The sequence below is a fragment of the Rhododendron vialii genome, chromosome 2a (genome assembly GCF_030253575.1).
Source record: "Rhododendron vialii isolate Sample 1 chromosome 2a, ASM3025357v1".
In the NCBI taxonomy this organism is placed as follows: domain Eukaryota; kingdom Viridiplantae; phylum Streptophyta; class Magnoliopsida; order Ericales; family Ericaceae; genus Rhododendron; species Rhododendron vialii.
In genome coordinates, this window is record NC_080558.1 from 32,307,896 (window position 1) to 32,321,275 (window position 13,380).

At 38.0% G+C, this 13,380-nt stretch overlaps 1 protein-coding gene across 3 annotated transcripts in view; it reads left to right on the plus strand.

Annotated features, from left to right (window-relative positions):
* LOC131315791 (uncharacterized) overlaps positions 1-10,293 on the plus strand; it is a 30,041-nt gene extending 19,748 nt beyond the window's left edge. For all 3 annotated transcript variants that reach the window (XM_058344983.1, XM_058344982.1, XM_058344984.1), the window contains exons 8-11: positions 2,865-3,025; positions 3,319-3,420; positions 7,018-7,240; positions 9,824-10,293. In XM_058344983.1, coding sequence (XP_058200966.1) covers positions 2,865-3,025; positions 3,319-3,420; positions 7,018-7,240; positions 9,824-9,957 — 620 coding nt within the window. In that variant the 3' untranslated portion in view covers positions 9,958-10,293. The remainder of the gene's footprint in view (positions 1-2,864; positions 3,026-3,318; positions 3,421-7,017; positions 7,241-9,823) is intronic.
* Positions 10,294-13,380: the final 3,087 nt, after the last annotated feature.

The window sequence follows — 13,380 nt, forward strand, 5'->3', positions numbered from 1 at the left end:
GTGGAAGTTATGCATCAGACAATCAAGATATACTGCACATTATGAGACGAAAAGAACGCTTAATATGGTAGACACATAGTGTCATGAACAAACACCAAGTATTGGAATCATCTCAATCCATCAATCCACACCCCAACACCCCTAAGATCAAATAGAACATTATTCAAGGATATAGCATTAGGTGCGGGATAATGTATCAAGCTTAGGTTAAAGTATGCAAGTGTCAAAGAGTAGGCAACTATTACTAAACAACTCAAATGGGGCAAGTATATGTTGGAATTTTTGGGGGCAGCGGAAGCAAATATTAAAAGAAAGAAACAACGATGTTTTTTTGAGATGTAGGGCAGAGCCCTACAGAGCTCCTGTTGAACTAGAACTTTACCAGAGAACCTTACTAGTATTATATGAATTGAAGATACTTCTGAATTATTTCGATGTCTAAAACCATAACATAAGATGTTCTTTTATAGGACTACATAGGTGAATCAAGAGAATGAATCACTAGTCCCATGATGACCTTACATATACCAATGTGATAACATTTACTAATATCATGTATCTTACTAGACATGCATGCATCCCCAATTAATAAGAAAATTATGGATTGCAAGTTCCAACAGTATACTATATACAATGTGTGTCCCCTTAACATCAATTCAATTTCACCTTATCTCTCCTAGTCCTTTTAACATCATCCAACCATGTAGTAACGATCCTCCTCCTTTCATTAATCTTCTTTTATTCATAAGCTAGTGCCCTTCCCATTTCATTCAACTTTCACTTCTTTTTCAAGACACGGAAAGGATCTGCACTATTCAATTTCAATTTCAACCACACTCACTGTAATGCCATCATGTGAAAACCATTATGTGAACGGAATTTGAAAGTCTGGAATACAAATACTCAACATGTTGAAAGAATCAAAACCATTCCATTGAATTCATGAAAGGAGTTATTGAACACATAATCCAATTGGAATAAAAACCCTAGTCTATACAAAAATACGGTTACTTGGAGTGAGGCTTCATCCTCTCCCTAGATGAAGGGGTTTAGCTGGCCGTTGAAGTGGAAGACATCGAGATACTTTGCCGTAGACCTGTTCTGTTCTCCTCCTTGGATGTCGTGATCCCCCAAAGCAAACCCTCCATACCCTCCATTCTCTTTATATAAGCCCTGCCGAGAATTGACTTAGGAAACCCAAATTCCTTTCTCTGGTCCAACTCTTAGTCAAACTAACTAAGAAACAATTCTTTTGGGGCCCACCAAGACATGTTTAAATTGTAATGTTTCCTACCAATTTCAATTGTAAAACAACAAGGACCGTGTAATGTTTCCTACCAATTTCAATTGTAAAACAACAAGGACCGTGGGAATCCAATTCATGAGGCCCAATCGCAATCGTTCTATAATGTTCTCCTCCCAATAAATGCTACGCCAATTTCATCATGGGCTTTGTTCAATGTCTTTGGTTGGTTATAAAATTCAGCTCACGTGAACTAATTGGACTGCAAGATCTGCTTTGATGCCAAATAAAATCTGACTTTGCACTTTGCGAAACCAATGGCCGAAATATGAACTATTATTATTATTTTTCTGCAAATTAATGATTCAATGTAAATGACCAAAAAGATAATAATAATTACCAATTAAGCACAAGAACCGACCAATAAGTACTAAGTAAGGGAGGATAAATGAGTACATTTATGCACCTATCAATGCGCCCTATGTGAAATGTGTTTTAACAGGCAAGCTTTAGTAGGATTTTTAGGGGAAAATAATGTTGTTTACTCAAAGTTTCATGTGCCTTTAAGCAAGTGCATTTGTTATTACATGTGTGTGTGTGTGTGTGCATATGGGGCCGGTTCAAGCATTTAACAAAACTTTTGACACAAAATATAATCGGAGGCACTTACCGACACACACACATGAATTTGACAGGGAAAAAAATGAATGACTTGATCAAGCACTTACCGACATGCGAATGAGTTGATTATTAGCCCTTACCGATATTCGAATGAGTTGATTTTTTATGGGAACCCTTAGAAACATGTTCTAAACAAATTGAACGGCTATGATCATTTGCTTGGGACTCCAAAATGGGTCCACACAAGGTTCTTTTACATTTTGTGTCAAAAGTTGTGTTAAATGTTGTTTCCCTTGAATCGGCCCCATTGTTTATAAGTTCATATTTATGTACATATACATATATGTAATGCATATATATATATATATATATATAGAGAGAGAGAGAGAGAGAGAGAGAGAGAGAGAGAGAGAGAGAGAGAGAGAGAGAGAGAGAGAGAGAGAGAGTGTGTGTGTGTTAGATACAAAAGGTTGAAGAATGGGAGTAAATGGATTCAACAGAGGTGTATTTCAGACTTCTTAGTTTGTTGTTAGCAGAGTGACGCGTGAGCATTGCGCAAGAAAACCATGAGTGGATTATGGGGTAAAGTATACAAGTCCTGGAGGAAATCTGCATGATGCCTAAACCACAAGGGGGTAAAGCGACTTTACCCAATAATGCATTTTTGGAATACTTGGTTTTCAGCTTCAAAAAGATCTGAATTAATTTTTAGTAGGTGGAACTGATTTAAAAAATTATTCACGAAATACATTTTTTGATCCGTTCAAAGGTCCGATTGTCGAAAATCGACATACAAAATGAGATGGAAAGAGTAATACTCAAGCCACTAGTTGATAGGATGATCCCCACAATTGAAGTTATTGGTAACATGGTTGAACAGTTTAAGCTCTCTTATGGTTTAGCAAACATTGCATCTGCACTCAAGCTATAACTTTTGTTCTGGGAAAGCATTCTATGCTGGTATCTTACGGTATGGCATTTTGCATTGTATACATTACAGGTGATTCAGAGAAGTTAGTGAAAGTTTTATTTGAGCTTGCTAGGCATCACGCACCTTCTACAATATTTCTTGATGAAATAGATGCAATCATTACTCAACGTGGTGAAGGACGTAGTGAGCATGAAGCAAGCAGGCGTTTGAAAACTGAACTACTTATTCAGGTCGTATTTGGACCTACCAGTGCATCAATATACATAAAATCCATGTATACTGGCATGCCATTGCACGTAATTACATGAGAATCTTTTGGTAGAAAACCCTTCCCCCAGTCTGTTTTTTTTTTGGCCTTGCTTATTTATCTCCAAATCAGAAAGTCTATTGGCAAGAATATTAAAAATGGGAATGATGATGTAGAAACTTCACTGTGTACAGTGTTATTGTTTCTTCTTATCCGGTTTAAAGGACGATTTCATTTGTAGTTTCTAGAAAATTGATAGGCTGGATTAAATTGCAGATGGATGGTTTGACCCGCACAGATGACCTTGTTTTTGTTTTGGCGGCAACAAACCTCCCTTGGGAACTAGATGCAGCCATGCTCCGGCGCCTTGAGAAACGGGTATCCTTTTGTGTGGCTAATTCGCATTATCTTTCCTGTAATTATTGTTAGAGCTTGTTCCTCATTGGTTAACTATTTCCTCGAAACCTAGTATATAAACTTAGGGTAGCCTCTCCACTCATTGCCAATTGGAGGCACTAGCCATTTCAAAGTTCGAAGCGATGGATGACCCAGACGACAATGATGTTGATATGGTGACACCGACGACTGAAGAGAAACTTATTGAGAATGAATGTCATCGGTAAAGTAATATAGGCCTCCACGTTTAGTACCCCCACCAATCTTCCTTCCCGTCTTTAGATCATGAAACACACAACCATGAGGAAAATATGTGACGGAGCAGTTTAAGGACTTCGTAAGTTTGCTAACAGACATAAGATTAAATGGAAAATGAAGAACATGTAATACAGAGTCCAAAGTAAAAAGAGGAAGTGACAGGAACAGAACTTAAACCAGTAACCTCAGTGGTTGAACCATCAGCTAAGGTAACACGAGATGGTTTACCAACCGGCGACCATAAAAGATAGTAGAAGTACCAGTCATGTTTGTGATCTGAAGCACCAGAATCAATAGCCCTTGGGTTGGAAGAATGAGAAGATGCAACACAAGCAACGTAGGGACTTGAGCGTAGCAATGGAGGATGAAACCTGATTTGACACAAGGCACTTATACTCCTTGGCAAAAATAGTCACCACAGTATTGACAGTATGAGAAAGTGACTCAACATCCTCAGAAGTAGCAACAAAATGAGCCTGAGGAAAACCATGAAGCTCAGAGGAAGACTCTATCGTATGATTTGTTCCCCCACACTGAGTACACGATCTGGAACCACGGCCCCAACCATGGCCAACTCCCCCTGACATGCGACCCCCACGAGCACCAGAACCAAAGTCACGACCACCAAACCACGGCCAAAACCACAACCACTGAACCCAGAATCACAGCCATGGCTGAATGAAGGACCAAAATCACTAGAAACCAGAAGTTAAGGCTGAATGATCAAGAGATGGCGCAGACACAAACACAGAAGACTATGAAGGCGACTAAATGCCTCAGTGAGAGAAGGTAGATCTCAAGAACCCAAGAGCTGATTACTAACAGAACCATAAGAGGATGATACACCAGAGATACACTGAGTACACTGAGCAACTTGCATATGCTCGCGCTAGTCCCAATAACCTGAACATCAGAGGAAATTGGCTCACAAATATTAAGCTCCTCACAAATACCACAAAACTTAGCATAATAAGACTCCAAAGATAAGTTACTCTGTGAGATAGAAAAGGACTTGATGAAGATCGTATGTGCGACGTATAGTGTTAACACCAGAATACATCTCTTCGGCCTGTGTCCACACTTGTTTAGCTGTAGGTAAGAAGACCAACGTGCTAGCAATATGTTCTTCTATACTATTCCATAACTCAGATCGAATGCGGGCATCCTCAGCTACCCGTGTCTGATACGTGGGACAAGAAAGGACAAGGCCTTTGTCCTACTTATATTGTATCTCACCTAGATAATAATAAACAACCTCTCCCGAAACCATGAAGAACTGGACGAACTACCAGTAATAGTAGAACAAGAAGCAGACTTAGACTCTTCTGTAGACATTTTTTTCGGACAGTGGAGAGGCAACAAGTCAATCAACAACTAATCAATCAACCAATAATCAGGAAAGAATAACCAATGAATGTTATCACTTAGTCTAACACACTGAAGGTCTTCGGTTCAAGGCCAGGCGACACCAATTTGCCTTCCTTCTCCTTTTTGAATAACCAATGAAACAACTTCAACTATCAAGCAACACCAACATGATTACCAACACCATTAAAAACGATAGTTACTCAACAATAACTCCATCAACAGCTGCAAGGAACACGTGATCAATGAAACAGTGACCACAACAACCAATACACCACATGATATAGCTACTGGACAAGAATAACATGGGAAGTTACCAGGACGAGAGAAACATTAAAGGATATTGCGAAGAAAAGAACCAGAGAACAGATCTGAACAACCACAAACGGAACTGGAAATCACATAAAACAAGGCCTGGTGATGCTTGTCGGCGCCTGAAGGTGGTCGCCGGAGACAAACAAAGGTGAGAGGTGGGTTTTTGAAGGTGAGACCATCACTGGGCATGTGATTAGAAAGGTTTCAGGGTTCGAAAATCACTGGGTATGTGATTTCAAAGGGGTTTAGGGTTCGAAAATCACTGGATTTGTGATTTCGGAGAGTTATAGGGACCAAAAAATCACCGAGTGTTGATTTTGGAAAGGTTTCGAGGGTCGTGGAGGGGGTTTTGTGGGTTGGTGAGGGCTGATTTAGGGGAATGAATACTGGATTAGGGTTTTTGGAGTTTGAAATCAGGTTTTCTATGGAGTTTTGGAGTTCAAAATTAGGGTTTCTAGGGATTTCGGGATTCAGGGGTTTCCACTGACGACTGGGTGGCGGGTGTTAAATAACCCTAACATGCGAGAACTTTATATATATTATCCAATGATTTATTACATAACTCAACTATCCGATGTGGGACAAAGACTAGACTATTCTAATAGTTGCCCTGTTGTGTTTGCTTTATGTGCACCTTTTTTTATTTTGATTCCCATCTTATGGATCATTTGTTTACCTCTCCACGTGCACATCACGAGTCACACATGCAAGGGAGTGTTAGAGTTTGTCCCACAATGGCTAATTATTACGGAAAATGCTAACCTCCGCCCTTAGGGTGGAGGATAATAGGTAAAAAATGTATTGATATCCGTGAAAAGTTTATTGATATTTGTGAGTGTAATCCGTGAAATATGTATTGATATCCAAACTTGTTTGGAGTTATTTGTGTAGTATCCTCCGCCTAGTGGGCGGAGGTTAGCAAAACCGAATTATTACATCCAAACTAGTATATGAGTCAACCTCCCACTCATTGCCAATTGTTTTGAGTTGGATGCTTTAACCACTTCATAACGGATAGTCCTCTTGTATGGGATTTCTTGATCCATTTAATGCAATTCCTACCAGTAATCAGAAAAGAAAAAGCTTACCTAAAGCATCCCATTGAAAAGGTTATTCTTTTTGTCAACTGACCTTTGACTTGCTCACAGGTGTTAAAAAACATGGAAGAATATCGGATCGCATATATAGAATCCTCATGCTCTTGTTCTTGTCTGTATGCCTTATGCTGTGACAGTGACTTGTTTGTTGTTTGGGTCAAAGAGGATTGCCTGTGCTATGAATACAAACTGCTTTTTGGCATAACTATTTAAGTTTATTAGCATGCCCACTGAACGTTGATGAACTCACTTCCTTAAATCTCTTTATATTAAAATTAACTGGGGAACAATATTGCTTTACTTTCAAAGGACCGGGTATCCTTCTAGAAAGTCGCTTCAGCTTTTGGTTTGTAACAATAGCTTCACTAGCTCGTGGAGTAGAATGTATGGGGGCTAGAAATGTGTGCATCGATTCTACAGCTTTCTCACTTTGAGAATTTGAAATCAGAAGATTTATTTGGAGATACTCTTCCCTTGACCAATGAGATGATTGGAACCTTTAAATTGTCTTTATTTGATTATTCTTCTTTGACTATTATGAAAGATTCTTGTACCTCTTCCGGAGCCAGAAGCAAGAAGAGCCATGTTTGAGGAACTATTGCCATCACCTTCTGATGAGGAGAAGCTTCCCTATGATTTATTGGTGGAGAAGACTGAAGGCTATTCAGGTTCCGACATTCGACTAGTGTGCAAAGAAACTGCCATGCAGCCCCTGAGACGGTTAATGTCTGTTCTTGAAGAAAGCCACGAAGTGGTGCCTGAGGATGGTATGAGACATTATGAACTGCTTTCACTTTGTTTATACTACTTATATACAGTGTTAGAGGTTGTCCCACATTGGTTAAATATAACCTCCAAACCTAGTATATGAGTATGGGCGGCCTCTCCACTCATTGCCAATTGGTATTGAGTTGGATGCTTTAGCATGGTATCAAAGCTAGGTTTTCGGAGGCTTTTGGACAAGACTATTTGTTGTTGATGGTTGGTCCCCCCTTTGTTTGTCGTCAATAGTTGATTGTTGTTATAGGTGTTGAATCATTTGCTTACCTCACCACGTGCGAGTCAGGGGTCGCACATGCAGGAGAGTATTAGAGGTTGTCCCACATTGGTTAAATACAACCTCCAAACCTAGTATATGAGCATGGGCGTCTCTCCGCTCATTGCCAATTGGTATTGAGATGGTTGTTTTAACATACAAAATTCATTAATTCTTGAAATTTCTCTCATTGGCAAGTGGTGAATGAGATGACACATATGATTCAGGAAAGAAACTAAAAGAAAAAGTAAATTATAATAAAACCACTCATAAGGAGCTAAGTCACGTGCTTACTGAAACACACACCAAGCTATATAATGTTCAAAATTTGCTGAGTGATTTTTTCAATGTTGGTGGCTTGGTGCAGAAAATCTAATTGAACCAAGGATTTGCTTATTAAACAGAGCATTTATCCAGTCAATTTAGTAGGATTAACTAAGGTATTTTTAATCAGTTTTGGAGTAGGAAAGAAATGGAACCTAGGAGTATGCCACCCGGACTCCATATGCAACTAGGAAGAGTTCTTGTTTTAATAATCTTTAAAACACAATGGAATCGTAGAGTTGATTGAAACATGTTTGTTTGCATAAGTTTAGATCCCCACCATCGCCATCTGCTGATATCGTAGTGCTCATTTTCGAATACATGCAATAAATCTGTTAGTTTTATTTGCCAAAGAAAACATGGTTAGGTGTGTTTCAGCCCAATTACCAGTAAAAGCAATGTACTGTCAGTGGAAAAATTATAGTAAAGTTGTATCAACTGTCGAGCTACCGGGTAACCAAACAAAAGAAGACGCATGGTACTCAGATAATTCCATTAATGTTGATGCACAGTGAATACGGTCACACTCTAATACCGATTTTTTCTGATTTGATCCCTCTTCTTTAATGTTTATTAATGCTTTTCTTTTCTTTTTTCTTCCCTTGGTAGAGGTTTTTTAGGCACAATGACTGCTTTTGTGAAGCGCACATGGGCGGTTGATAGACTCATCTCTCAAAGTTCTTTTACCTGAGAAACAGGGAATGCATATTTCACTTGTTCCCACGCTCATGTCTAGAATCTAGATCTGTTACCAATTCTAGGTTTGACATGGTAGAGATTTTGTATCTTATATGGAAGTATGAGTGGATTAATTGCATGAATTCTTCTTATACCACCGAATAGTCGTAATAGAGATGGAGAATAGTGGAGCCTTTTGAAATTCCTCTCTTCTTATGCAGGACAGATTCAGAAATCTAGCTTAGTGGGGACACCTTACTGATCATATTGGTGAAAATTTATTTTTCTAGTCACCCACAATAAGATCATACAAAATTAAAACATGTCCTATAGACTGCAAAATTTTATATTGCATACTTTTGATAAAATTATCTGATGAAAATGAGCGCAAAATCTTAGAACAAAATTTTTAGAGTATGTTTTATATGAACATCTACAAGTTTTTAGAATGATCAAGATTGTTTTATTAATGACTGTTTTTAAAGAGATTTCGCCCCAACTCTTAAAAGTTTAAGAGAATCAAGAAAGTATGGTTCCAAATAGACAAACAATTTGTAAATCAGTAAGTATAAATGCACCATACAACGAAATCGAAGCGTAAAGTTAATTATATATCTTTATTTTTGAGATATATAGAAGTGTGTACGTTTATATAGTAGGACACTTAAATAAGCTAAATATACAACAATACAACAATATTATTTTAGTTTCGAGTGGGGGCATGTGAACCCACGTGTCCCCATACACATCTGTCCCTGTTATCATGGATTGAAAGAGAAAGCTATTGACCAAAGCCTCCACCTAAAAGATGCCATAGGAATTGAAGCAGTACCTTTGAAGCGTTAAGCCCTCAACCATAGACTGCCAACCTAAGGTAAAAATAAATCGTTAGACGAAGGCTACAAATTAAGCAAAAATGAGGTTGGGATGCTAGTACAATAGAATCAAGTCACTAAATCAAAAGAGATGTTGAAATTAAAGATATACAAGACAAATAAAACTTATGATCCACTCTTCTGAGTTCACTTCAGATGTGACAAGTTGTAAAATGGCTTTGCCATCATATGGGATTAAACAAAACTATCGGAGGTTGCTGCTATTCTCTAATAGACCTGACATCCTAAGTTCTTACTTTTACCTTCATTATCTTTGCTTATGAAAATATACCCATCTCGTAAATGCATAAGCCTCCACCCTTATTTTTGCTCTCGGAAAACTATTCAAGGGAATTGCTTCCTGGAATCATGTTTGAGACGGACTTAATTCCTTCAAAACGTAGATGTTGTACTGAATAATTGATCATGTGTTGCAGACCTGCCCAAGGTCGGACCAATCAAACCAGAAGATATTGAGGTAGCTTTGAAAAACACGAGGCCCTCTGCGCATCTCCATGCTCACCGGTACGATAAGTTCAATACCGACTACGGCAGTCAACTCCTCCAATGATGGCACACCTGTGTCATTAACTGTCAAAATTCATCTTTAGACAGACCTCATTTTTTGGCATTGCAAGTCTTGAATGTTATAGCAAGCCCAGATGATGTTCAAATTTCCTTATTTGTTTTTGTTCTCTGACTCCGTGAATAGGTGGATTCCCCAACTTTAGTTTTCCTGGTGTTAGGGGAAATTGTTGTGTCGTATCCTTTGATTTGAGAAAAGAATAGTCTTAGCCATTGAAAGAGAATCATGTTAAAAGAAATATTGAAAACCAACCAAACCAATGCGATTCACCCTGGGTTTTGACAATTTGATAGTGATGACGATCTCCTAATTTTGACATCATGTGTTCTAGCACAGGTTTTTGATTTGGTATCATTTGGTTGCTGTCAGTTCCATTGTTAAGTATCATTTAGTTAGCAGTCATTATACCGTAACCGTACCTACACTATATCGGGAGAGCTAGTTCCCATACATTTCTTCGTCAGCTTAGCTTTTGCCCTTTAATTCCCTTTTAATTTGTTTCAACTGATTCGGTGCTTTTGCCCTTTGATTCCCTTACATCGGTTCCAGTGATTCCATGCGGAATTGATCAAACTAAAATGAAAGCTTTGCTGCATGGATGACGCATTTAACTAGTTGTGATGTCCAATTCAAATCTTTCCTCTGTGAGCAAAACCTTCCTCTATACTGTTCTCTTTGGCCTATGTCTGCGTGTACATATACATCTATTATCTATTTCTAATACTAGTCTTAGGGTGATGTGCGTTGCACATATCCGCGTGCTCCTTGTTTTTGATGTTTTGGTCATTGTTGCTATAGCGAAGCCATCTATGTAATTACTCACCTGAGGCCGATCACTACCAACAAACTCAATTCGATAAACGTAATCGTTACACCTGAGGCCGATCGCGTGCTCCTTGTTTTTGATGTTTTGGTCATTGTTGCTATAGTGAAGCCATCTATGTAATTACTCACCTGAGGCCGATCACTACCAACAAACTCAATTCGATAAACGTAATCGTTACACCTGAGGCCGATCACTACCAACAAACTCAATTCAATAAACGTAATCGTTAAATCCACACGGAAAAACACACAATGAAAAGGAAAGATGATTGAAACGGTGGAAACTTGTAAATATCATTACATTTAGGGTAGATTTCACAAAGCATCCCTTTAGTTTCATCTGAGTCTCAATTTGTTCCCTATAGCATCAATTGTGAGGATTTTTACCTTGAATTATACTTTTTGCCTCTAAAAAGTCCAATTGATAACTCCTTTTGTGATTTGCAACTCTGAAATAAAGCACATGACTAGCACATGGCCTGTTTTCATGGGAAAGAGAAATGGAACTTCCTCTGTTCATCCACTTCTTGCCCTATACTCTTGGTGTAAAGCTATGGTTGAAATGGAAGTCCATCCATACTCTCTCTCTCTCTCTCTCTCTCTCTCTCTCTCTCTCTCTCTCTCTCTGTAACTCAATGGGTTAACTCAATAAATAAGTTACCCTTAAAATTTAGGGAAAATGACGGTCAAGAACATGTTTTGATAATTAATACCCGCCAAAGACATTTTCAGCATTAACAATTGTTCTTAGCATGTCCTTGGAGGGTATTACTTATCAAAACACGTCCTGGGCCGTCATTTTCCCTAAAAATTATTGATGATTTTGCCATTTGCCCCATGAAAATTTGCCATCTGTTGGTCATGTGCGTCATTTTCGTTACAAATCATTAGCAGGGTTATCAATTGTACTTGTTAGTGACAAAAGGTAAAATTGAAGGTCAAAATTGTTGCAATTGAAACTAGAGGGACCAAATTGAGACTCGAGTGAATCTAAAGGGACGATTGTTCAAATTTACCCTTACATTTTAAAATACCAGCTTCTTGTAGATCCTCATATTCTAGAACTCATAAATTGCACCCGCATAGGAACAACTTTTTCGTTCACTAGTACTTAAAAAAAAAAGAAAAAGAAGGGTTAATTCTCGTGTATACGCAAAGCCAAGTAAACCAATGTTGGTTTTGCATGTTCTGCAAATTGAGGTACCCTGTATGTGCCAATGGAAGATAACGAAAGTGTGCCTCTTCTTTCATCAAAATGCAATTCATTCCTAACTTTGAGCTTGTCACGCTTCCAAAAAAGTACGCAAGAAATAAAAATGACGCATGCAAAAGTACACCTACTAGTACCTTTCAACATAATAACATGTACACATTCCAAAACGATGTGGATACCATACCATGCAAGTTGGGAGCTGAGAGCTGAAGTTCATAAAATAAAGTCATGACAAAAGACAATGAAGTTGGACAAAATGATCGAGACAACTCGGCCGGTTAAATGAAACCAAAAGATGCAGTGGTCCAAACACGTATTAATTATATCCATATTTAATTGGCATTATCTATTAAACACTAAAAAAAAAGAACAATTCTCTATTTGTTCTTTTTTATATGATTTAATTGGTAATTACTTGTATTCTTTCTTCTTTCCTATCCAAATCTAAGTAAGATATGAAGATCTAGATTATGAACACATTATGGAGTTGAAATTCTGCATTGGCAGCATATCTGGAATTAGGGGTGCCGATTGGTCGGTTTTGGGCAGATCGATGCTCGCGGCTGCTTGTTGTTTTTCCCATTATTGTTGTCCGGTTTGGTGGGTTCAAATGCGGTTTGGGCAGATTTGGGCCTGATATATGGAGAGAGTGCTTCAATTCTGTAAGTATATGATTCTTAGGATGATGCTATGGTGTCCCCAGTCATTTAAGGGACACCATAATTTTTGGCATAATTTTATCATTATGAGTATAACTAAAATCCATTACAAGCATAACAAAACCCAAACAAGACATGACCAAAGAATATCCAAAAAATCAACCAAGGCATAACCAAACCCAACCAAGGCATAACAAACAAGTTATGCCTTGTTATGGTTTTGTTATACTTGTAATGGGTTTTGGTTATGCTCATAATGGTTTTGTTATGCCAAAAGTTATGGTGTTTCCAAAATGATCGGAGACACCGAAGTCATTCCTTGATTTAATTGCAGTTTACAATCCATATTATTGATATTGACATTAGAATCAGTTGCATCCAACAAATTAGTAAATAGGTTTAGTCGTTGCTCAGGTGATGCTCGCTACTCCTTAACATTTGTAATTTTTCAGGTGATCAATGGCTGTAGAATTTACGTCAGAAGAGTTGGAAGCTTACACGGACGGATTCCAAACATTGCTCGGTGAAGGTAGTTTTTCTAAGGTATATGATAAGCACACAATATTGTATATTCTTGTTCTTAATCTCTCACGTTTATCGTATTATTATACAGTATATTTTATTAATGCCTTTAGATGATATTACGCGTAAGGTATGTTTTTGTTAATTTCAGGTAATTTAATATAAAGTGAGTCTGTTGGCACTCAAATT